The sequence below is a fragment of the Papio anubis genome, chromosome 18 (assembly GCF_008728515.1).
Source record: "Papio anubis isolate 15944 chromosome 18, Panubis1.0, whole genome shotgun sequence".
NCBI classification, from domain to species: domain Eukaryota; kingdom Metazoa; phylum Chordata; class Mammalia; order Primates; family Cercopithecidae; genus Papio; species Papio anubis.
In genome coordinates, this window is record NC_044993.1 from 68,885,533 (window position 1) to 68,910,358 (window position 24,826).

The 24,826-nt window shown below is 48.3% G+C and overlaps 1 protein-coding gene across 1 annotated transcript; it reads left to right on the forward strand.

Moving 5' to 3' along the window:
* Positions 1–3,230: 3,230 nt before the first annotated feature.
* On the forward strand, positions 3,231–24,640 carry C18H16orf89 (chromosome 18 C16orf89 homolog). Its single transcript, XM_009195943.3, has 8 exons — positions 3,231–3,669; positions 7,109–7,258; positions 9,515–9,665; positions 11,322–11,439; positions 13,680–13,815; positions 14,494–14,598; positions 21,834–21,920; positions 24,289–24,640. Exons 1-8 carry the CDS (start codon positions 3,462–3,464, stop codon positions 24,417–24,419), a joined length of 1,086 nt encoding a protein of 361 aa, XP_009194207.2. The 5' UTR covers positions 3,231–3,461; the 3' UTR covers positions 24,420–24,640.
* Positions 24,641–24,826: the final 186 nt, after the last annotated feature.

Consider the following 24,826-nt stretch of genomic DNA (forward strand, 5'->3'; position numbering starts at 1 on the left):
GCGGTCTGTCCACAGCTCCCGCAGCCTCCCACCCAAGGTTTCCCAGGTGTCTCCTTTTTTGTTTGTTTGTTTGTTTGTTTGTTTGTTTTGAGATGGAGTCTCACTCTGTCGCCCAGGCTGGAGTGCAGGGGTGCAGTCTCGGCTCACTGCAACCTCTGCCTCCCAGGTTCAAGTGATTCTCTTGCCTCAGCCTCCCAAGTAGCTGGGATCACAGTTGCGTGCCAACACGCCCAGCTAATTTTTGTATTTTTAGTAGAGACCAGGTTTCACCATGTTGGCCAGGCTGGTCTTGAACTCCTGACCTCAAGTGATCTGCCGGCCTCAGCCTCTCCAAGTGCTGGGATGACAGGCGTAAGCCAGCACACCTGGCCTAGCTGTCTACTTTTGGTTTGTCATCTCCATAACCCTCATCCTCTTAGCTCATCAGAGCAGGAGGGGCTTCCCTAGGAGGCAATGTTATTCATCCATAAAAAAGAATAAAGTACTGATATGTGCTGCAACACAGATGAGCCTTGAAAACATCACGCTGAGTGAGAGAAGCCAGACACAAAAGGCCACGCATTGTATGATTCCATTTATATGAAATATCCACAATAGGTCAAACCATAGATACAGAAAGTTGATTCATGGTTGCCAGAGGCTGGGGAGGGGGGAATAGGGAGTTTCTGCGAATGGGCGTGGGATTTCTTTTTGCGGTGGCAAAAACATTCTGGAGGTAGACAGGGATGGCTGCACAACTTTCTGAATATGCTGAAAACCACTGTGAAACTGTACACATTTAAAAGGTGAATTTTATGGTACGTGAATAGTAGCTCAATAAGCCTCTTATTAAAGATTTTTCAGGATTAAAATGTCTAAAAACACTCCAGGGGTAGAAAAAAGAGCCATGATGACATGAAAAGGTGGAGAAACTCTAACCTAGCACCTGCACATAGGGAGCATCAGATACACACTTTAGTGGTGTTCTTTTCATTATTATTACAGATCTATAATCTCTTAACTGAAGCCCTTGGAACCAAGTATGTTTCTGAATTCAAAATTGTTTGGCTTTTAGAAAGATAATGTGGTACACACACATACAACATCCCCAGCAAGGTTTGGGGCAGCGCCCAGGAAACCAACATGAAAATTTCTACAAGGAAATAGATGCACATTCACACTGAGTGAAATAAATAAGGAAGCTAGGTCCTCACTCTCTGGTGTGGTTTGAGTGTGTGCCCTCAAGTTCGCATGTTGGACGCTAGGTCCTCACTCTCTGCTGTGGTTTGAGTGTGTGCCCTAAAGTTCGCATGTTGGAACCTTCATTCTCCACGCAACAGTGTTGAGAGAGGGAATCTTTCCTGAGGCCTCTGCCCTCATGAATGGATTCATGCTGTTATTGCAAAAGCGTGTTCCTGATAAAGGAATGAGTTTAGCTTCTTTCTCTTCTCTCTCTCTAGCTCTCTTGCCCTTCTGCCCTCCACCGTGGGATGATACAGCAAGAAGACCCCCACCAGATGCAGCCCCTTGAACTGGACTTCCCAGCCTCCAGAACTATGAGCCAAATGAACTTCTTTTCTTTATAAATTCCTCAGTCTCAGGTATTCTGTTGTAGTAGCACAAAACTAAGACACTGCCCAGTATACCAGCTACATGTGACCATCAAGCCCTTGAAATGTGGATAGTCTGAAATGAAATGTGCTCAGCCTGGCATGGTGGCTTACACCTGTAGTGCCAGCTACTCGGGAGGCTAAAGCAGGAGGGTCCCTTGAGCCCAGGAGCTCAACACCGCAGTGAACTATGACCATGCCACTGCACTCCAGCTTGGGCAACAGAGTGAGATCCTGTCTCTTAAAAATAAAATAATAAAGGCCGGCACCTGTAATCCCAGCACTTTGGGAGGCCGAGGCAGGCGGATCACGAGGTCAGGAGATCGAGACCATCCTGGCTAACACAGTGAAACCCCGTCTCTACTAAAAATACAAAAAATTAGCCGGGGGTGGTAGCGGGCACCTGTAGTCCCAGCTACTCGGGAGGCTGAGGCAGGAAAATGGCGTGAACCCAGGAGACGGAGCTTGCAGTGAGCCGAGATCACGCCACTGCCCTCCAGCCTGGGCGACACAGCGAAACTCCATCTCAAAAATAAATAAATACATAAAATAAAAAATAAAATAATAGTGTTGTGAACGTAAACTACTCATCAATTTCAAAGACTTAGTATGAGAAAAATAAAAATAAATCATTTCTATATTGATTACAGATGTAATTATAATATTTTAAATCTTGGGTCAAATAAACTAGATCGTTAAAATTAACTTCGCCCGCTTATTGCCGCTCTCTTGGATGTGGCTACTAGGAAATGTTGAAATGCACACATGGCTCACCTTTGTAGCTCCAATTCTATTTCAACTGGACGGTGCCCCTCTAAGGAAGTTTGCCTCAGCTCAAGGCAGATGTGCCCTCAAATGAGTTTGTTGTTGGGCGCAGTGGCTCAAGCCTATAATCCCAGCACTTTGGGAGGCCGAGACGGGTGGATCACGAGGTCAGGAGATCGAGACCATCCTGGCTAACACAGTGAAACCCCGTCTCTACTAAAAAATACAAAAAGCTAGCCCGCGAGGTGGCGGGTGCCTGTAATCCCAGCTACTCAGGAGGCTGAGGCAGGAGAATGGCGTGAACCCGGGAGGCGGAGCTTGCGGTGAGCTGAGATCCGGCCACTGCACTCCAGCCTGGGCAACAGAGCGAGACTCCGTCTCAAAAAAAAAAAAAAAGAGTTTGTTTCAAATTGATTTAAAACAAAGGCTGGGTGTGGTGGCTCATGCCTGTAATCCCAGCACTTTGGGAGCCTGACGAGGGTGGATCACTTGAGCGCACGAGTTCAAGACCAGCCTGAGCAACATAGTGAGACCCTGTCTCTATAAAAAAAGAAAAAATTAGCCAACCAAGGTGGCACATGCCTCTAGTCCCAGCTATTCAGGAGGCTAAGGCAAGAGGATCTATTGAGCCCAGGAGGTCAAGGCTGCAGTGAGCTGTGATCAAACCACTGCACTCCAGCCTGGGCAAGAGAATGAGAACCTATTTCAAAAAACAAAGGAAGAAAAAAAAATGTTTTTCGCTTTCAGAGCTTTTGGATTTCTGGGTTGAATTGCAATTGCTAGATCAAAGATGTAGCCTGTGGGTCTGGAGAATCAGGGCCAAGGACAGGGCGGGCGCCCCTCTCCCCAGCACCCCGCGGACAGCAGGCTGTACGCCCAGGACTGGTCTAACCTCCGCTGCCTCACAGTCATCCCCCGGCAGCCACCCTTCCCAGAGTCCTTTGCCCAGGCCACCCCAGGCTTTTTGGCAGCCCTGCCAGGCCACTTGTCTTCAGGTCTGCCAGGGGGAGGTGGGGAGGAGGTGGGAGGAGGGCGTGCAGAGGCGGCCCAGGCTGGGCCAGAGCTCAGGGTGCTGAGCGTGTGACCAGCTGTGAGCAGAGGCCAGCCATGGCCAGCCCGGGGCTGCTGCTCCTGCTCTTACTGACGGCACTGCCACCGCTGGGGTCCTACTTGCTACCTGGACTGGACACTGCCGAAAGTAAAGCCACCATTGCGGACCCGATCCTGTCTGCGCTGGAGAGAGCCACCGTCTTCCTAGAACAGAGGCTGCCCGAAATCAACCTGGATGGCATGGTGGGGGTCCGGGTGCTGGAAGGTAAGTGAGCCCCAGTTCCCCTGGTTGGACACTCAGCTTTGTCCTCTGCCCTGCTCTGTATGCCTGGGACCTGGCAGCCTCCTGACCCCAGAATAGCCTGCCTCGGCTATAAGGAGAGAGTAGACCAGGGGCTGGCTCTTCCTGGGGACTGTGGCCCAGCTAACTGTTATGCAACTTTTTAGAAGTAGGAAAGATTTAAAGGCAACATGGGAAGGGATTTGGGAATTATCTTTTTCTCAGAATGAAATGATCCATTTGACAGCCCCTCCTGACTCACCACGAACAAGGGGAGCAGGGAGAGTGCTCCGCCAACAGATATTTGTGGGAGGGCCCCTCCCCTTGAGGGAGGTGGCTGTGGACAAAACTCAGGACCCTCAAGATCCGGTTCCAACCCCGCTTCCTCCACTTCAGCCAGTCTCCTGAAGGTTCTGCAAAAACAGTTAAGTGTTTGTTTAGCTTTGAGAGCTATAAGATCCCCAAGAAGGGGGCTGGAGACAGGCCAAGGCAAACACACACACACCCATCATGCACACACACACAAGCATGCATGCACGCACACACACACGCACATCACACACACACACAAGCACACATGCACGCACACACATGCACATTACACACACACAAGCATGCACGCAAACATGCACATCACACACACAAGCACGCATGCACGCGCACACACACAAGCATGCATGCACGCACACACGAGCACATCACACACAAGCACGCACACATGCACACACACATCACACACACAAGCACGCATGCATGCACACACATGCACATCACAAGCATGCATGTACACACACACAAGCACGCATCACACACAAGCACGCATGCATGCACACACACGCATACCACACACACAAGCAGGCATGCACGCACACACACACATCACACACGCACAAGCACGCATGCACGCACACACACACACGCACATCACACACACAAGCACGCAGGTGGCTCCCACGGGGGTGGGTGCTTCCTGGGGCGCATGTGATAGCAAAAGCTGCAGTTCCCTAAGTATCTGCTCAACGTGGGCACAACCCAGGTGCACTGCATGGAGTACTTCAATGCCCTCTCCCCGTCTTCCCTGAGGTTACACCCATTATTATTATCCTCTTTTACCAATGAAGGGAGGGGGTTCTCTTACTCATGACTGGGTAGCATTCACTGGGAAAGCGGCCCCACCTAACAGCCTCAGACCAGGGTCCCCCCTCCTTGGCAGCCGCAGTGAGCCCGGCTTCTCCGCCTACACCACATCACACATCCACTGCCCCTTCCCCTCACAATAATCTTGCTCCCATAAGAGATTGCCTAGGAATCCAGCGCTTAATACAACGACAACCATGAACTGTGCCTAGAAGGGAGCAAAGGAAGTGCCAGCGCCTAGAACAGAACTTCAGAACCGGACTGCCCGGGTTCAAATCCTGGATCTCCCCCAACTGGCTGCATGGCACTGAGTTACCTGCTCTCGTGGAGTTTTGGTTTCCTCATCCTTCAGCTGAGCTGGTGGATGGGAGTAGCACACAATCATGCACATGTATCTCGTGCGATTGTGTGTCTATGTCATCTTCCCAGTGGGGCAGTACTTGTCAGCCATTACTGTTTCCATTTATCAAAGCGCTGAGCATCCTTGACTAGCAGCAACGGCTTCCTCATCTGTGTCTCTCTAAACAATGAGCTCCCAGTGGGCACGGTCTATGTCCCATTGCAGCGGTCCTCAACCTTTTTGACACCAGGGACTGGTTTTGCGGAAGGCAATTTTTCCATGGACTGAGGTGGAGGGGAGGGTTTCAGGATGACTCATGTGCATTACATTTATTGTGCACTTTATTTTTTATTTAATATTATTATTTTGAGATGGAGTCTCGCTCTGTTGCCCAGGCTGTAGTGCAGTGGCAACACCTCGACTCACTGCAACCTCCACGTCCGGGTTCAAGCGATTCTCCTGCCTCAGCCTCCCAAGTAGTTGGGACTACAGGCGCCCGCCACCGTGCCTGGCTAATTTTTGTATTTTTGGTAGACATGAGGTTTTACCATGTTGGCAGGCTGGTCTTGAACTCCTGGCCTCAAGTGATCCACCTGCCTCAGCCTCCCAAAGTGCTGGGATTACAGGCATGAGCCACCGTGCCTGGCCCACTTTCTGTTTATTGTTATTATGTTATAATACATAATTATACAACTCATCATAATGTAGAATCAGTGGAAACCCTGAGACTGTTTTCCTGCAACTAGATAATCCCATCTGGGGGTGATGGGAGACAGTGACAGATCATCGGGCATTAGATCCTCATCATCTAATGTGTGCAACCTAGATCCCTCGTATGTGCAGTTCGTACAACAGGGTTCACACTCCTGTGAGAATCGAACGCAGCCACTGATCTGACAGGAGGCAGAGTTCAGGCGGTAACGAGAGCGAATGATGGGGAGCGGCTGTCAATTACAGATGAAGCTTCGCTCGATCACCCACCACTCACCTCCTGCTGTGCGGCCCCGTTCCTAACAGGCCATAGACCAGTACTGAACTGGGGGTTCAGGACCCCTGTCCTGTTGGACTTTGTAGACCCGGTGCAATCACAGGGGGAGACACTCTGACACACGGGAGCCTCTCCCTGTTAGCACTCCCAAGTCTGTACTTCTTCCCTGCGGGTGTGCCCATGAAGGGGACTGAGCAGAGGGGCGTGACAGAGCCAGTTGCCCTGAAGGACGTCCTCAGCATCCTTCTTAACCTAGCCCATCCTCCCTAACAAGGTTCCTACCTGACGGCAGCTGCCCTACTTCATCCCTCGCCCTCTCAGCCCTGTGTGGGTGCTCTCACTCAGATGCTCTCCCTCATGTCTCCCTAGTTTCTGGCCATCTCTGGATCTTCACCATTCTCTCCCACCCCAACGAAGCTACTGCTAGCCCACAGGGTACCTCTGTGGGAAGTAGAAAAAGGCACTTCCTTCCTGAAGTCACTTGACAGCCATCTGCTGGGAAATTGTCTTACTACGTATACAAACCCATGATCCGAATGTGTGTTGCCCTTGTGCAGTGTACAACCTGCTCAACTGTACACAGTGGTTCTCTACCCTGCAACCTTTCTCTGGCCATCCAACAAGAAAGTGTCTGAGTCAAGGATTTGAGGATTTGAACCTCAAGTATCAAGGATTTGAACCCAGGTCCGCCTCCAGAAACCAAGCTCTCAGCCACCACCTTCTACCACTCTGACACCCATTCTTATTGCCCAGATCACCCCCACCCTGGCCTCATTTCCAGTCAGCTCAGTAAATCCTTCCCCTCTGAGTGCTGGAGAAGCCAGAGAGGCTCCCAGGAAGCATTAGACTTCGGGGAAATTTTTTTTTTCCCTGTTTCAAGGCAAAAAAAGAAAAAAAAAAAAAAAAAAAAGGAGTCCCAATTCCAAATAGTAGAGTGAATTAACTCCGATCTCTTCCAGAGCAGCTAAAAAGCGTCCAGGAGAAGTGGGCTCAGGAGCCCCTGCTGCAGCTGCTGAGCCTGCGTGTAGGGACGCTGGGGGAGAAGCTGGAGGCTGCCATCCAGAGATCCCTCCTCTACCTCAAGCTGAGTGACCCCAAGTACCTAAGAGGTGAGCACACGTGGGGTGTCCCATTCCCTCAGGAATAGCGCCTCTGGGGATATTGACTGGAATAACCCAGTGTGGGCTCTCCTGGGGCTAGGCTGGGCTGGGACAGTCCGTAACCAACTTCGACCTGTCTGCCAAACAAGCCACAGACAAGCCCTGGGGACGTGCGGTCATCCTTGACTTCAGACTCTGATGGGCTCTCCCACCCACACAGAGGGGTGCGGAGTAGGCAGGGCGTCTACTCTCATGCATTCAGTGCATGCGCAAGCTGGAGGTCCTGGTCCTGGACCAGAGCGGAGGGGCTGGGCTGTCCCAGAGGGGAGAGTGTCCAAAAGGCGATGTGACCCTTTGCACAGCAAACAGTAGTGTCCCATATCACCAAATTATATTAATCCACTTCATTAAATGTCAGTAAAAATTCCTGAAGTTGTCCACACTCTATTTTTCAAAACGGTGCGGTTTATCTCTCTCACGCCTTATGACCACTGAGAGTCTCTCTTTCCTCACTAGCTCAGGGTGACCCTGCAAAAGGTCCCACCTAATAAGTCTGGCTGAGTTGTTCCTGGACGGCAAGGGTGGGGCACAAATAACCAGCCCGTCGTGCTGCTCCAAGCCTGTCTCCCCTGCTCCCCGCTCCCATCAGATGTGTGGGGCTCAGCGGGGAGGTAGCCAGGCCATGCTTCATACTCACATGGCAGTCCAGCCGCAGGGACCATAGCCCAGGCCGACCTTTATAGTGTTGAGGGCCCCACCCTCTCCCAGGCCTGGTCCCTAACACTGTCCCCGCCTATGTCGTCTTAAAGATGCCTATGACTGGGCACCTGTTTAGTTAAGAGCTCCACTTTCTCACCAAACCAAAGCGGTCTACTAATATCACCTCCCTGCTAATCCCACCTCCCCACTTGTTGTTGTTGTTGTTGTTGTTTTGAGACAGAGTCTCACCCTGTTGCCCAGACTGGAGTGCAGTGGTGCAGTCTCAGCTCACTGCAACCTCTGCCCCCTGGGTTCAAGTGATTCTCCTGCCTTAGCCTCCCAAGTAGCTGGGACTACAAGCACCCGCCACCACGCCCAGCTAATTCTTTTTCTTTTTTTTTGAGACAGAGTCTTGGTCTGTTGCCCAGGCTAGAGTGCAGTGGTGCAATCTCAGCTCACTGCAAGCTCCGCCTCCTGGGTTCACACCATTCTCCTGCCTCAGCCTCCCAAGTAGCTCCTTCTCCAAGCCCCCAGGGCTGAAGCCAGGGCTTTGTGCAGACCCAGGTGTACCTCCCTGTACTAGCTGTGGCACCTGTCACACGCCGGCCATTCTTTTTTATATTTTTAGTAGAGACGGGATTTCACTGTGTTAGCCAGGTTGGTCTTGAACTCCTGACCTCAAGTGATTTGCCCACCTCGACCTCCCAAAGTGCTGGAATTATAGGCGTGAGCCCTATCACTAAAAAAAAAAAAAAAAAGCCGGGCACGGTGGCTCAAGCCTGTAATCCCAGCACTTTAGGAGGCCGGAGATGGGCGGATCACAAGGTCAGGAGATCGAGACCATCCCCTGGCTAACACGGTAAACCCCTGCCCTACCAAAAAATACAAAAAATAGCGCCGGGCGAGGTGGCGGCACCATAGTCCCAGCTACTCGGGAGGCTGAGGCAGGAGAATGGCAAACCCGGGAGGCGGAGCTTGCTGTGAGCTGAGATCCCGCCACTGCACTCCAGCCTGGGCGCATAGAGCCGCAGACTGGCCTCAAAAAAAAAAAAAAGAAAAAAAAAAAAAAAAAAGCCAATCATAGCTCACTGCATTCCAGCATCTTCCTGCCTCAGCTGGGACTACAGGTGCACACCACCACACCTGGCTCTACTTTTTTCATTTTTGTAGAGACAGAGTCTTGCTATGTTACCTAGGCAGGTCTTGAACTTTGGGCCTCGGGCGATCTTCCTTCCTTAGCTTCCCCAAGTGCTGGGATGACAGGTGTGAGCCCCGCACCTGGGAAACGAACCCTTTTATTTATCTGGGTCTTCCATGGGATGCAGTGGGTTTAGTCAAATCCCGTCCCAACACTGTTCCTATTGATTGGGGGAAAAAATGGTTTTATAAGCGAAAGGAGCTTTCTTGAGTGTTTCAAACCCAATCTGGAGCCAGGAGACAGGGCTTAGAGCCCTGAGCTGCACCTGCCAGTGGGCAGAGCTGCCGGAGGGGGTGGGGACACCAGGGTGGCCCACTGCTCCTGGATCACCCCCACAGCCTGCCCCACCTATCTGTCCTCTCTGGCAGAGTTCCAGCTGACCCTCCAGCCCGGGTTTTGGAAGCTCCCACATGCCTGGATCCACACCAACGCCTCCTTGGTCTACCCCACGTTCGAGCCCCAGGACTCATTCTCAGAGGAGAGCAGCGACGCATGCCTGGTGCAGCTGCTGGGAACCGGGTGAGCCCTGCACTTGCCCTATTTGCTGGAAACCCAAACGCACTTGTTCTCAGCTGGCCCTGTCCCACTCCTACTTCTCCAAGCCCCCAGGGCTGAAGCCAGGGGTTTGTGCAGACCCAGGTGCAGCTCCCCGAAGCTGCCAGGCTCTGCCCTCTCCCACTCTCGCAGGGTGCCCCTTGCTCCAGCTGCCCGCTGGCCTCCCATGCCACAGGGGGTCTTCCAGCAGCCACAGCTGAACACACCACCTCCAGGTCCCAGGACAAATTCCCAATTCCTCTCCACCCTTCCAAGTCCCCAGGCCCCTAGAGGCCTCTTTTCAGACTCTCCCAGGCTCCCTCCCACTTCAAAGACTTTGCTCCCCCACCCCACCCACCCCACCCCTTGGGCCTCAGGAAGTCTGTCCATCCCCCAGGGTTGGTGCCAGCATCCTACCTCCAAACCCCATCCTACCTCCGACCCCAGCACATAGCAGACCTCCCGTGAGAGGTCTTATAGCCACAGATGCAATTTACATTTGTATTATGGGCCTGTCCCCATCCCCAGTGAGGATGCAGGTCCGGGAAGGCAGGACTGAGCCTAGTTGGGCTCCTCATTTTATCCTGGTACTTGGTGGGCTTGGAGCAAGACCCTACGGCAGCCCTGGACGCAGGAGCCCATGGGCAAAGTGGGCAGCAGGTGCCCAGGCCGCATCCTCTCAGCATCCTTCAGAGCAGTGCTTGGGCCAGGACATAGCTGAGCTCACCGAGGGGTTGGGCCCCAGTCAAGGACCCCTGCTTTCTTAAAAAATTTTATTTAATTTTTTTTTGAGACAGAGTCTCACTCTGTCATCCAGGCTGGAGTGCAGTGGTGCGTTCTTTCTCGGCTCACTGCAACCTCTGCCTCTCAGGTTCAAGCGATTCTCGTGCCTCAGCCTCCTTAGTAGGTGGGATTACAGACGTACGCCACCACACCCGGCTAATTTTTGTAGTTGTATGTGTATTTTTTCTTTTCATTTATTTATTTATTTTGAGATGGAGTCTCACTCTGTCTCCCAGCCTGGAGTGCAGTGATGCGATCTCAGCTCACCGCAACCTCTGCCTCCCAGATTCAAGTGATTCTCAAGTGATTCTAGCTCAGCCTCCCAACTAGCTGGGATTACAGGTGTGTGTCACCATGTCCAGCTAATTTTTGTGTTTTTAGTAGAGACAGGGTTTCACCATGTTGGCCAGGCTGGTCTCGAACTTCTGACCTCAGGTGACCTGCCTGCCTCAGCCTCCCAAAGTGCTGGGATTACAGGTGTAAGCCGCCGCGCCCAGCTGGTGCAGGAGGAATAAGCATGTTGGGCCCAGATTCCAAGTGGTCTGTATTCAAGGACCCACCGTTTAGGGCTGGAAAAGATGTGATTTGTCCCAGGGAGCAAGAGGAAGTTTCAGCCTTGGTGGCTTCCTCAACCCCGGGATAGCTCTAGCATCATCTTTCCTGTGCTAGGGCAGCCAGATTTAGCAAATCGAGATGCAGAACTGCTATATTTTCTCTGGCAACCCCCACGCCCAGCTGGTTGTCTGGAATCTACTGGGAGTTCCAAGAACTACAACTGGGAGGCTGCATCACAACCTGGGAAGACGCAGGGCGGGGTCAGTGCTCCATCCTTAACAGCTTGCAACCACTTTCCCCCAGGACGGACAGCAGCGAGCCCTGCGGCCTCTCGGACCTCTGCTGGAGCCTCATGACCAAGCCTGGCTGCTCGGGCTACTGCCTGTCCCACCAAATGCTCTTCTTCCTCTGGGCCAGAATGGTGAGTACCCAGGGAGCCCCGCCGTGCCAGCGGAAGGGGAAGGAAAAAGGAAAAGGGGCGGCCGAACGTGGTGGCTCACACCTGTAATCCCAGCACTTTAGGAGGCCAAGGCGGGCAGATCACTTGAGGCCAGGAGTTCAAGACCAACTGGGCCAACATGGTGAAACCCCTTCTATATTAAAAACACAAAAATTAATTAGCTGGGTGTGGTGGTGCGCACCTGTAATCTCAGCTACAAGGGGAGGCTGAGGCAGGAGAATCGCTGGAACCCGGGAGGTAGAGGCTGCAGTGAGCAAGATCACGCCATTGCACTCCAGCCTGGACAACGGAGTGAGACTGTCTCAAAAAGAAAAAAGAAAAAGAAAAAGAAAAAAGAAAGAAAGAAATGAAAAGGGGCTTGTGGCAATGTAATTTTGTCTGCTACACACCAGGAAAATAAGCAGAGTTTTGGATTTCTACTTGGGACTTCAGGAGGGAGAAGTAGGGCCCCTACCATACTTCTGCTGTGTAACTGAGCCAATTTGGGATCTGGCATTTGGGATTCTGCTGAGCCGGTGAAACAGATAGCTTTGCCTGCTGAACTGGACTGCAGGGCATCAGAAAAACACAATGAGAGAAAGACAGAGAGAATAAAAGAGAATCATCAGAAAGAACTCTGTAAACAAAAACAAATGAATGAGGCTAGGCACCGTGGCTCACGCCTGTAATCCCAGGACTTGGGGAGGCCGAGGTGGGTGGATCACTTGAGATCAGGAGTTCGAGACCAGCCTGACCAACAAGGTGAAATCCCGTCTCTATTAAAAATATAAAAATTAGTTGGGCATGGTGGCGTGCACCTGTAATCCCAGCTACTCAGGAGGCTAAGGCAGGAGTATCACTTGAACCAGGGAGGCAGAGGCTGTAGTGAGCTGAGATCATGTCACTACATTATTCTCATATATATATATACACACACACACACACACGTGTATATATGCCACTATATATACATATGGCACTTTATATACACATATTAAAAATATAAAATAAAGAACTATATATATAGTGGCACATATATATAGTGGCATATATATATGTGGCATACATATATAAAAATATATATGCCACAATATATATTTCTTTTCTTTATATATATACACACCACTATATATATATATATATATATGCCACTATATATTTTTTTCTTTTTTCTTTTTTTTTTGAGACAGAGTCTCACTCTGTTGCCCAGGCTGGAGTGCAGTGGTGTGATCTTGGCTCACTGCAACCTCTGCCTCCTGGATTTAAGCAATTATCTGCCTCAGCCTTCCAAGTAGCTGGGATTACAGGCACATGCCACCATGCCCAGCTAATTTTTGTATTTTTAGTACAGAAGGAATTTCACCATGTTGGCCAGGCTGGTCTTGAAATCCTGACCTCGTGATCCACCCGCCTCAGCCTCCCAACGTGCTGGGATTATAGGCGTGAGCTACCACGCCTGGCCATATAAATTTCTTCATACAGAAAAGTAGGGTTCATCATCTTTGTCCAGAAATTCTTAGCTGAGGGGACACTGGTTTTTTTTTTTCCAACAGAATTTAAAAATGATTATTTCTCTGCAAGCTGTGACAGACCAATATTTTAATAAATACAATAAAAACCATATTACAAGGGAATGATTTTGATCATCAGATTCAACAGGTGGAAAGTCACTCTGAACACTGCTGCAGAAGTGTCTAAAGTCTGCTGTCAACTCCTGTCCTTTTCTCCCAGTGTAGGCAGTGACCAGCCCGGTTCTCGGCCCACACTTTGAGTAGCACTGAAGCTGCCCGCGGGGTCAGGCTGGTTGTAGATTGCATTGCCCCCCCGCAATCATACAGCACCTCCTAGTGGCTCAGGCCTCACACTGGGCACTTCCCAGCTGTGTCATCCACCCACATGAGAGCACCTCTGGTGCAGTTTCTAGCGGCCTCACCCTTTCCCGATAAAAACTCTTGAGGCTCAGAAAGGTTACTTTAGCAAATCAAGATCACACAGCTCCTAAGTGGCAAAGCTGGATCTCGAACCCAACTCTCTCTGATGAAGGAGCCCCAGCAGGCTGGGGGTGTGCATGGGGAAGAAATCCTGCAAAAAGGAGAAAAAGACCTGCCCTAAACACAGTCCCTTGCAAGACCGTCTCAGAACGGCAAGACTTTCCCATAGCAGGGCATGTGTCTGTCATCTGTACCACTGACTCCTTCGTCTTTGGGTGTTTGTCTCCCCAGAGGGGATGCACACAGGGACCGTTCCAACAGAGCCAGGACTATATCAACCTCTTCTGCGCCAACATGATGGACTTGAACCGCAGAGCTGAGGCCATCGGATACGCCTACCCTACCCGGGACATCTTCATGGAAAACAGTATGGCCAGCATTCTGCCCCAGGGACAAAGGAGCAGGGTGTCCCCCTACCAACACAAACACATACACACACACACACACACACACACACAGAGTTGCCAGATTAAGCAAGTAAACAGAGTGCTCAGTTAAATTTGAACTTCAGATAAGCAATGAATCCATTTTTAGTATAACTTTATCCCAAATATTTCATGGGTTATACTTATACTCAAAAATTATATTCATTGTTTATCGAAAACCCAAATGTAACTGGGCATCCTGTATTTCACCTGCCACTGTGTGACAGCTTCCTGGCCCCAAAGGCTGCCCCAGTGACTAAGCTCTACACAGATGGACCAGGTGACTGGCAGATAGACCTGCAAAGTCATATGGATGAGTGAGACAGGGAGCGCTTGGGCGGCTTCTCACTGGCTGGGGTGTCCAAACCCCTCCACTGACCCTGACTTTGGAGCAGCCCTGACCAAGGCCCTCAGTGGGAGGTGGGACACAAGTGTGGGAGCCCTTAGTTGCTCAGGCAAAGGCTCGAGCTGCCTCCTTCCAGCCCCTGCATTGAACACCCACCCCCTAGTGCTGCCTAACCCAGGCAGATGAACGCAGGTGGTACCGTGGCAGCCCTGGGGAGTGGGAGGAGGTGGGCCTGGGGGGCAGGCCTGCAGAGGGCCCCCGTCTTTACTTCCAGTCATGTTCTGTGGAATGGGCGGCTTCTCCGACTTCTACAAGCTCCGGTGGCTGGAGGCCATCCTCAGCTGGCAGAAACAGCGGGAAGGATGCTTCGGGGAGCCCGGTGAGCTGCGCTGCTGCCCTGGCTAAGAGTGGGGACAGTGGGGGGTGGGGGGCGGCGCTGGGTTTCTAGGCCAGGTGTGGAAACAATGCATTGGTGTTAAGGTTGGTGAGGGATTTGTAACCTGCAGGTGCACACACACAGACATGTGTGCACACAAGTACAAACAGGCTCAGAGCTTTGGAAGCCAAAATGTGGCAAGACAGGAGCCCGCCTTATTGGAAGGTGCTGGCCCCTGCAGCTGCATTAACAAGCCCATTTGTATTGTACTGTTTTTAGGCCGAAGATAAAGACAAACCCAAGACTGGGTGATTTATAAAGAAAAAGAGGTTTAATGGACTCACAGTTGCACATGGTTAGGGAGGCCTCACAATCACAGTGGAAGGCAAAAGGCACGTCTCACATAGCAGCAGACAAGAGAGAATGAGAAGCAAGCACAAAGGGAAATCCCTTATAAAACCATCAGCTCTTGTGAGACTTATTCACCACCATGAGAACAGTATGGGGGACACGGCTCCAATGATTCAGTTACCTCCCACCAGGTCCCTCCCACAGCACCTGGGAATTATGGGAGCTACAATTCAAGATGAGATTTGGGTGGGGACACAGCCACACCACATCACCATTCATTCAGCAAGTACATACTGAGCACCTACTAATGTGCCAGACACCATCTAGGCTCTAGGAAAAACCAGAGCCCCGAGGAAAAGAAACATAAATCACCTGAACAAACCAAGAAGTGAAAGAATTGCACTTTCTGGTAAGAGCTATAAAGGAGACGACAGGGTGAGGAAGAAAACTCCAGGGAAGGCTCTCCAGGTGGGTGGTCAGGAACAACTACACGGGAGGAGGTGACAGAGCAGAGGGTGGAGACGCAGAGGACTCAGCCACTTCCTAGCTGGGTGACACTGAACAGCTGGTCCCTTTGGAATAAGCTGCTTCACCCCTCTGAGCCTCAATTTCCCTGTCTGTAAATAAATGAGCATAGTAATCCCGACCTTCCTGAGCTGCAAGGAGAGTCGCTGTGACACATTTGAAGCCGCATAGCCTGTGCCAGGCACAGGGCAGCTCCCAGGAAATGCTAGTGTCCTCATTAGAAGCTCGGGATGCTCCAAGAAGCAAACGCTTTTGAAATAAGATGGTGTGTTTTTAAAACAGAGTTTATACAATGAAGATTCTTAGGCCCCCAGACCTATAGCTTCGGCAGGTTGAGGATGGGGCTATGGAACTTGCATTTTTGGCTTTACTATTATTCTCCATAGACAGGTAATAATGTACATATTTATAGGGTACAGTGTGATATTTCCATGCATGTATACAATATGTAATGAGCAGATGCATCACCTCAAACATCTGTCATTTCTTTGCGTTGGGAACATTCCAAATTCGCTCTTCTAGCTATTTGAAAATACACAATACGCTCATGCCCTATAATCCCAGCACTTTGGGAGGCCAAGGCAGGTGGATGGCTTGAGCTCAGGAATTAGAAACCAGCCTGGCCAACATGGCAAAACCCCATCTGTACTAAAAATATCAAAAAAATTAGCTGGGTGTGGTGGCGCACGCCTATGCTCCTGGCTACTTGGGAGCCCCAGGAGGTCAAGGGGTGCTGTGAGCCATGACTGCACCACTGCACTTCAGCCTGGGTGACACAGCGAGATACTGTCTTTTTAAAAAAACAAAAAAAAACAAAAAAAAAAACAACCATGCCACAAATTGTTGTTATTTGCAATCACCCTATAGCGCTATGGAACAGTACCACTTATTCCTCCTCCTGGCCATACTAGTGCATCGTCTAACCAACCTCTGGTTATCTCTTCTCCCCATCCCCCTCCCCACCTCTAGTAACCACTATTCAACACTCCCCTTCTTTTTTTTTTTAGAGATGGAGTCTCGCTCTGTCACCCATGCTGGAGTGCAGTGGTGCTATCTCGGCTCACTGCAACCTCCACTTCCCAGGTTCAAGCCATTCTCCTGCCTCAGCCTCCCGAGTAGCTGGTACTACAGGTGTGTGCCACCATGCCCAGCTAATTTTCATATTTTTAGTAGAGACAGGGTTTCACCACGTTGGCCAGGCTGGTCAGGATCTCCTGACCTCAAGTGATCCACCTGCCTCAGCCTCCCAAAATGCTGGGATTATAGGTGACCTGACTCAACATTCCACTTCTATGAGATCAATTTTTGTAGCTTCCACAAATGAGGAAGGACATGTAACATTTATCTTTCCATGCCTGGCTTACTTCAATTAATATAATGTCCTCCATGTTCATTGATGTTGCTATGAATGAAATAATTTGGTTATTTTTATGGCTAAATAGTATTTCATTAGGTCTGTATACCACATTTTCTCTGTCCATTCATCTGCTGATAGACACTCAGGTTGCTGCATCTTGGCTACTGTGAATAGTGCTGCAATAAACACGGAGGTGCAGATGTCTCTTCAACATACCAATTTCCTTTCCTTTGGATAAATACCCAGTAGTGGTATTATCCAAGTCCTAGTTTTAGCTTTTTGAGAAATCTCCATACTGCTTTCCATAACGTCTGTACTAATTTACATTCCCATCAAGAGTGTGTAAGAGTTCTCCTTTCTCTACATCTTTGCCAGCATTTATTTGTTGTCTTTTTTTTTTTTCTTTTTAGACACAGTCTCACTCTGTCACCCAGGCTGGAGTGCAGTGGTGCAATCTCGGCTCACTGCAACCTCTGCCTCCCGGGTTCAAGAGATTCTCCTGCCTCAGCCTCCTGAATAGCTGAGACTACAGTGGGAGCCACCAACACCCGGCTAATTTTTGTATTTTTTTTAGAGACGGAGTTTCACCATGTTGCCCAGGCTGATCCCGAACTTCTGAGCTCAAAGTGATCCACCAGCCACGGCCTCCTAAAGTGCTGGGATTAGAGGCGTGAGGCACTGCACTTGGCCATTTTTTTGTCTTTTTAATAGTAGTGTGAGATGCTATCTCATTGTGGTTTGATTTGCATTTCCCTGATGATTATGAATGCTGAGCATTTTTCATAGACCTGTTGGCCATTTGTATGCCTTCTTTTGAGACGTCCATGCAGCTTATTTGCCTTTTTCTTTTCCTTTTTCTTTTTTTTTTTCAGACAGTCTCATTCTGTCACCCAGGATGGTGTGCAGTAGGACAATCTTGGCTCATTGCAACCTCCACCTCCCGGGTTCAAGTGCTTCTCCTGCCTCAGCCTCCCAAGTAGCTGGGATTACAGGTACCCACCACCGCCATGCCCAGCTAATATTTGTATTTTCAGTAGAGACAGGGTTTCTCCATGTTGCCCAAGCTGGTCTTGCGCTCTTGGTCTCAAGTGATCTGCTCACCTCGACCCCCCAAAGTCCTGGGATTATAGGAGTGAGCCACTGCACCTGACCTTGTTTTGTTTACTGTAGCCTTGAAGCATATTTTGAAGTCCAGTAATATGATTCCTCCAGCTTTGTTCTTTTTCCTTAGGATTGCTTTGGCTATTTGGGGTCTTTTGTGGCTCTACATAAATTTTAGGAATTTTTTTTCTATTTCTGTGAAGAATGTCATTGGTATTTTGATTCAATCTGTAGATCACTTTGGTAGTATGGATATTTTCACAATATTAAGTCTTCTAATCCATAAACATGGGATGTCTTTTCATTTTTTGTGTGTTCTCTTTGATTTCTTTTATCAGTGTCTTTTACAGTTTTCCTTGTAGAGATCTTTCACCTCCTTGGTTAAATTTATTCCTGGGTATTTTGTTTTTAGCTCTTATAAATAGGATTACATTCTTGATTTCTTTCTCTGCTGGTTCATTGCAGGTGTATAGAAATGCTACTGTTTTTTTGTATGATTGTTCTGTATTCTGCAACTTTGTTGAATTCATTGAATTCATTCAGTTCTAAGAGTTTTTTTGGTGGAGCTTTTAGGGTTTCCTGTCTATCAGATCATGTCATCTGCAAACAGGGATAATCTGACTTCCTCCTTTTTCATTTGGATGCCCTTTTTTGTTTCTCTTGCTTAATTGCTCTGGCTAGGATTTCTAGTACTATGCTGAATAAAAATGGTGAAAGTAGGCACTCTTGTGTTGTTCCACTTCTTAGAGGAAAAGCTTTCATCTTCCTCATTCAGTGTAATGTTGGCTGTGGGTTTGTCATATGACCTTTATTATATTGAGGTACATTCCTTCTATACCTAACATATTGAGAGATTTATCATGAAGGGATGTTAAATTTCATCACATGCATTTTCCTGCATCTATTAAGATGATGATATGATTTTTGTTTTTCATTCTATTGGTGTAATGTGTCATATTTATTGATTTACATACGTTGAACAATCCTTGCATCCCTGCAATAAAGTCTCCTTGTTCATGATGAATGACTTTTTTTTTTTAATGCAAAACATTCAATTACTTACTGGAAGTGGTCAAAGTAGGAAAGCCATGAATGATTTTTAATGTATTGCTGGGTTTGGTTTGCTAGTATTTTGTTAAGGATTTTTGCATCTAGGTTCATCAGGGAAATTGGCCTACAGTTTTGTTGTTGTTGTGTCCTTGTCTAGTTTTAGTATTGGGTAATGCTGAACTTATAGAATGAGTTTGGAAAAATTGCCTCCCCTTCAATTTTCTGGAAGAGACTGAAAAGAATTGGTATTTGTTCTTTAAATATTTGGTAAAATTCATCAGTGAAACTGTCAGGTCCTGGGCTTTTTGTTTTGGCGAGACTTTTTATTACACATTCAATCTCATTACTCATAATTGGTCTGTTCAGGTTTTCTATTTCTTCTTGGTTCAATCTTGGTATGTTGTATGTGTCCAGGAATTTATCAATTTCCACTAGGTTTTCTTTTGTTTGGAGACAGAGTCTCGTTCTGTTGCCCAGGCTGAAGTGCAGTGGCGCAATGTCAGCTCACTGCAACCTCCGCCTCCCAGGTTCAAGTGATTCTCCTGCCTCAGCCTCCGAGTAGCTGGGATTACAGGCGCCCACTACCACACCTGGCTAATTTTTGTATTTTTAGTAGAGACAGGGTTTCACCATATTGACCAGGCTGGTCTCGAACTCCTGACCTCAAGTGATATGCCCACCTCAGCCTCCCAAAGTGCTGGGATTACAAGCATGAGTCACTATGCCTGGCACACTCCACTAGGTTTTCTAATTTGTTGTTTGTAATAGTCTCTAATGATCCTTTGTATTTCAGTGTTATCAGTTGTAATATTTCCTTTTTCTCTCTGATTTTATTTAGTTGAGTCTTTTTTTTCTTAGTCTAGTTAATAATTTATCTATTTGTTGATCTTTTTTAAAAACCAACTTTTTGTTTCATTGATCTTTTGTATTGTTTCTTTAGTCTCTTATTTATTTCTGTTCTGATCTTTACAATTTATTTCCTTCTACTAGCTTGGGGCTTGATTTGGTCTTGATTTTCTAGTTCCTTGAGATGTATCATTAGTTCGTTACTCGAAATCTTTCTGCTTTTTTGATGTAGGCATTTATTGAAGTAAATTTCCCTCTTAATACTGCTTTTGCTATATATCCCATAGGTTTTGGCATATTGTGTTTCTATTTTCACTTGTGTTAAGAAATTTTTAAATGTTCTTCTTAATTTCTTCATTTGTTCATTGGTCATTCAGGAACATGTTGTTTAATTTCCCTGTATTTGTACAATTTTGAAAGTTCCTCTTGTTATTGCTTCTAGTTTTATTCCATTGTGGTCAGGAAGATACTTGCTATGATTCAAATTCTTTTAAATTTGCTGAGACTTGTTTTTTGGCCTAACATATGGTCTATTTTGGAGACTGTTCCATGTGCTGATGAGAATATATATTCTGCAGCAGTTAGATAAAATGTTCTGTAAATGTCTGTTAGATTCATTTGCTCTCAAGTGCAGTTTAAGTTCAGTGTTTTTTTGTTGAGTTTCTGTCTAGATCTGTCCAATGCTGACGGCAAGGTGTTGATGTCCTCAGCTATTATTGTATTGGAGTCTATCTCTCCCTTTATATCTAATAACATTTGCTTTAGGATTCTCCAGTGTGTTTAATACATATATTTTTAGAATTGTTATGTCCTCTTGCTAAATTAATTCTTTTAACATTATGTAATGACCTTCTTTGTCTCTTTTTACAGTTTTTGACTTAAAGTCTGTTTTATCTAAGTATAACTACTCCTTCTCCCTTCTGGTTTCCATTTATGCGGAAGATCTTTTCTCACCCTTTTACTTTCATTCCATATGTGTCTTTGCCAGTGAAGTGAGTTTCTTGTAGGCAGCATATAGTTGGATCATGTTTTTTTCATTTATTCAGCCAGTCTATATATCTTTTAAGTGGGGGATTGAATCAATTTGCATTCAAGGTTATTATTGGCTTGTGAGGAATTACTCCTATCATTTCATTCATTGTTTTCTGGTTATCTTCTATATCCTTTGATTTTTTTCTTCCTTTCTTATTGTTATCACTGCTATTTGGTGCTTTTCTCTAGTGATCGTTTTGCTTCTTTTCTCTTTCTCCTGTTTCTCCTCTACCAGTAACTTTTATACCTTTTCATGTTTTCATGATAGTGATTACTGTCTTTTTCTTTTCAGATGTAGGATTCCCTTGAGCACTTCTTGTAAGGCCAGTCTAGTGGTGATGAATTCCCTCAGTTTTTGCTTGTCTTGGAGGGACTTACATTTTTAACAAGCACGTCCAGTGGTTCCGATGGTGGGTGTTTGGGGAACCACAGTTTGGGAAACCATCAGTAGATGACAAGTTTAGGCCATGCAAAAGGATCTGCAGACAGGTGCAGATGGAAACTTCTGGAATAGCCTCGAGTTTCAAGAGAAGACCTAATTTCCTTGAAATGTTATTGGGGCAGGAGGTTTAGTGAGTAATATTTAAAGATTCACCTTGAGACCAGTTGCAGTGGCTCACACATATAATCCAGTACTTTGGGAGGCCAAGGCTGGAGGCTCACTTGAGCCCAGGAGTTCAAGGCCAGCCTGGGCAACATAGCGAGATCCCATCTCTACCAAAACAACAAAAAAAATTTTAATAGCTGGACATGGTAGTTCATGCCTGTAGTCCCAGCTACTTGGTAGGCTGAGGCAGGAAGGATTGTGTGAGCTCAGGAGTTTGAGGCTGCGGTGAGCCATGACTGTGCCACTGCACCCAGCCTGGCCAATAGAATGAGACCCTATCTCTAAAATAAAAGAAAAGAAGTAAAAAGAAATAAAAACATAAAAAATAAAAATCTCTCTTGAGAAGTTCAACTTTTGCTCTTCTCCCAGATGCTGAAGATGAAGAATTATCTAAAGCTATCCAATATCAACAGCATTTTTTGAGGAGAGTGAAGAGGCGAGAAAAACAATTTTCAGGTAATGAAAATACCCAAGGGAGTTTCTTGACATGAAACTGAGATATCCTAGCAAAACAGAGGCCTGTGTTTATTCTCTGCTATGGAAGAAAAGCACTTGGCATCACCAAAGGGGCACTAATCAGAGGCCCTTCATGTTTGGGAGGTGGAAGGGAGGCTGGGGGTCACTGATGGTCTCCTCTTAGAAAGTGGGGAGACAGGCCGAGTGCGGTGGCTCACACCTGTAATCTCAGCACTGTGGGAGGCCAAGGCGGGTGGATCACCTGAGGTCAGAAGTTCAAGACCAGCCGGGCCAACATGGTGAAATCCCATCTCTACCAAAAATGCAAAAATTAGCCAGGCGTGGTGGCGCATGCCTGTAGTCCCAGCTACTTGGGAGGCTGAGACAGGAGAATCGCTTGAACCAAGGAGACAGAGGTTGCAGTGAGCTGAGATTGTGCCACTGCACGCCAGCCTGGGTGATTGAGTGAGACTCTGTCTCAAAAATAATAATAATAAAATAAAATAAAGTAAAACTTAAATAACTGCCGGCAAAAGCAGGAAGGGATATGGAATAACCACCTCACAGAGTAGATGTCCAACATATGTGGGTATATCATTCCAGTAACTAAACGTCTCTCCATCAACCCCACTGTGGCCTCATCATCCGCCTACAGGTGGACAGGACAGAGGAGTGAAAGCAGAAATACACTGAGTCAGTTTCGCAGCTGCCACCAAAGCTCAGGCAGAAGGGAGAAAAGTTCTCAGGAGACTTCCAGAGGCCTCTACCCTAGCTAGGCCTTCCTGACACAGAGGGGCTGGGGCTGCCTATGGCTGGGGTGGTAGGGGCCTGCTGTATACTACCTGGTCAACTGCCTGTTCCCAGAGTCGGACAGCCCAACACAAGAACTGTCCTAGGGACTGGAGCGGAAGACGCAGAAATTCCAGAGCCCAAGGCCCTCCCTGAGGCACCTCCAGGTTGACCAGCAGCCTAGAAAACTGCCCGGCAGGGGTGTGCTCATTCTTGCACTTATGACACAAGCCCACGGAGCAGGAGGCAGCTGGTGTAGAGACTAGGAGCACAGGGTTTGAGGTCAGGTTGTGTGGGTTCGAGTCCCGCTTCTGCCTCTTACTTGCTGTGAAAGTCACACAACCTCTCTGAGCCTCATTTTCCTCATCTGTAAAATGGGCACCAAACTGTTGGGGGCTAATGACTGATCATCGTGCAAAGCCCTCCCTATTGTATGTGGCATACAGTACACCACCAGGAGGCATGAACTGCCAGGGTTAATCATTCAGCACCTTGAAATCTGCATTCTCCCTCCCTTCAAGGGACCTGGCTGGGGTCCCCTCCCCTTCCCAAAGTTTCTGGTAGAGAAGAAAGAATTCCTGACTCCCTCCCACAAGCGGACAGATTGTGAGACTAGAGGCTGCAGCCCACTTTGAGCTCAAAGAACTAACTACATCTAAGGGTTATTATCTCAGGCAAGTGCGCAGGCCTGAGACTCTGACTCCATGAACCATGAGGTCACATGGGACCAGGCAGACCAGAGGCAACTAACAGGAAGGCGGTTGGGGTCAGAAAATGAGCTGTGGAGTCACCAGGGCCGGGGGCTCAGCTTGGCTACCCGAGCCTCAGTTTCCCCATCTCAGAAGGTCTTACACAGGACCCGGGACAGGATTCTGGTGCACGTGGTTTATTGAGGTAGGTAAGTCAGGGAAGCAGGCTAAGCCAGGCGGGAGCTGGACAGGATGCGGTCTCAGGTCAGATCCCCCCTCAGGGATGGGAGGGGAATGCCTTGGAGCATAAATTGCACCACAGAGTCATCCCCCTGGGACAAGGTGGCCAGGCTTTTGTATCCCTGTATTGGTAAGTTATTTAGGAGGGACATACCTCCCAGAGAAGGGCACCCAGCCCAGCAAAAGGGGCCTAAGGGAGCACTGAAGCACCCACTCAGTGTCTTGCAAGTTGCCTGAAACAGTACCTGCAAAGCACTTTTTTTTTTTTTTTTTTTTTTTTTTTTGAGACAGAGTCTTGCTCTGTGGCCCAGGCTGGAGTGCAGTGGCACGATCTCAGCTCACTGCAACCTCTGCCTCCCGGGTTCAAGTCATTCTCTTGCCTCATTCTCCGAAGTAGCTGAGACTATAGGTGCCTGCCACCATACCTGGCTAATTTTTGTATTTTTTTAGTAGAGACAGGGTTTCATCATGTTGCTCACGCTGGTCTCGAACTCCTGATCTCAAGTGATCCGCCCACCTCAGGCTCCCAAAGTGCGGGATTACAGGCGTGAGCCACCATGCCTGGCTGAAACGCACTTTCAATGGGACTGTGTTGATTAAAGGGCCAACGTTCTTGCCACCCAGCACTCACAAGGGCTCTCTTCCCGCAGATGGCTGCTCCTCCCACAACACAGCCACAGCGGTGGCAGCCCTGGGTGGCTTCCTATACATCCTGGCAGAATACCCCCCAGCAAACAGAGAGCCACACCCATCCACACCGCCGCCACCAAGCAGCCACTGAGACGGATGTTTCCACGCCTGCTGCCTGGAGGACGAACAGACCCCTTCAGTCCTCCTCCCTTAGATCCTGGAGGGCATGGCTCACATCCCGGGGAGCAGGCATCTGGAAGCAAAGCCACCCTGATGCCCCATCTGGGAAGCCCTGAGTACGCAGGACCAGGGTAGGTGGGGGCCGGGAGGGACTCAGGTGTGAATGGATGAATAAAGTTTGACTGTAACTGACCCAGGGTTGAGTCTTGTTTCTCAGCCTTGAGGACAACCTTGGACAACCTCTTGGTCTGTTTCAACTTTCCAGTCCCACTCAACACAAATTCTTTTTTTTTTCTTTCTTTCTTTATTTTGTTTTTAATTAATAGACGAGATCTCGCTCTATCACCCAGGCTCACTGCAGCCTTCAACTCCTGGGCT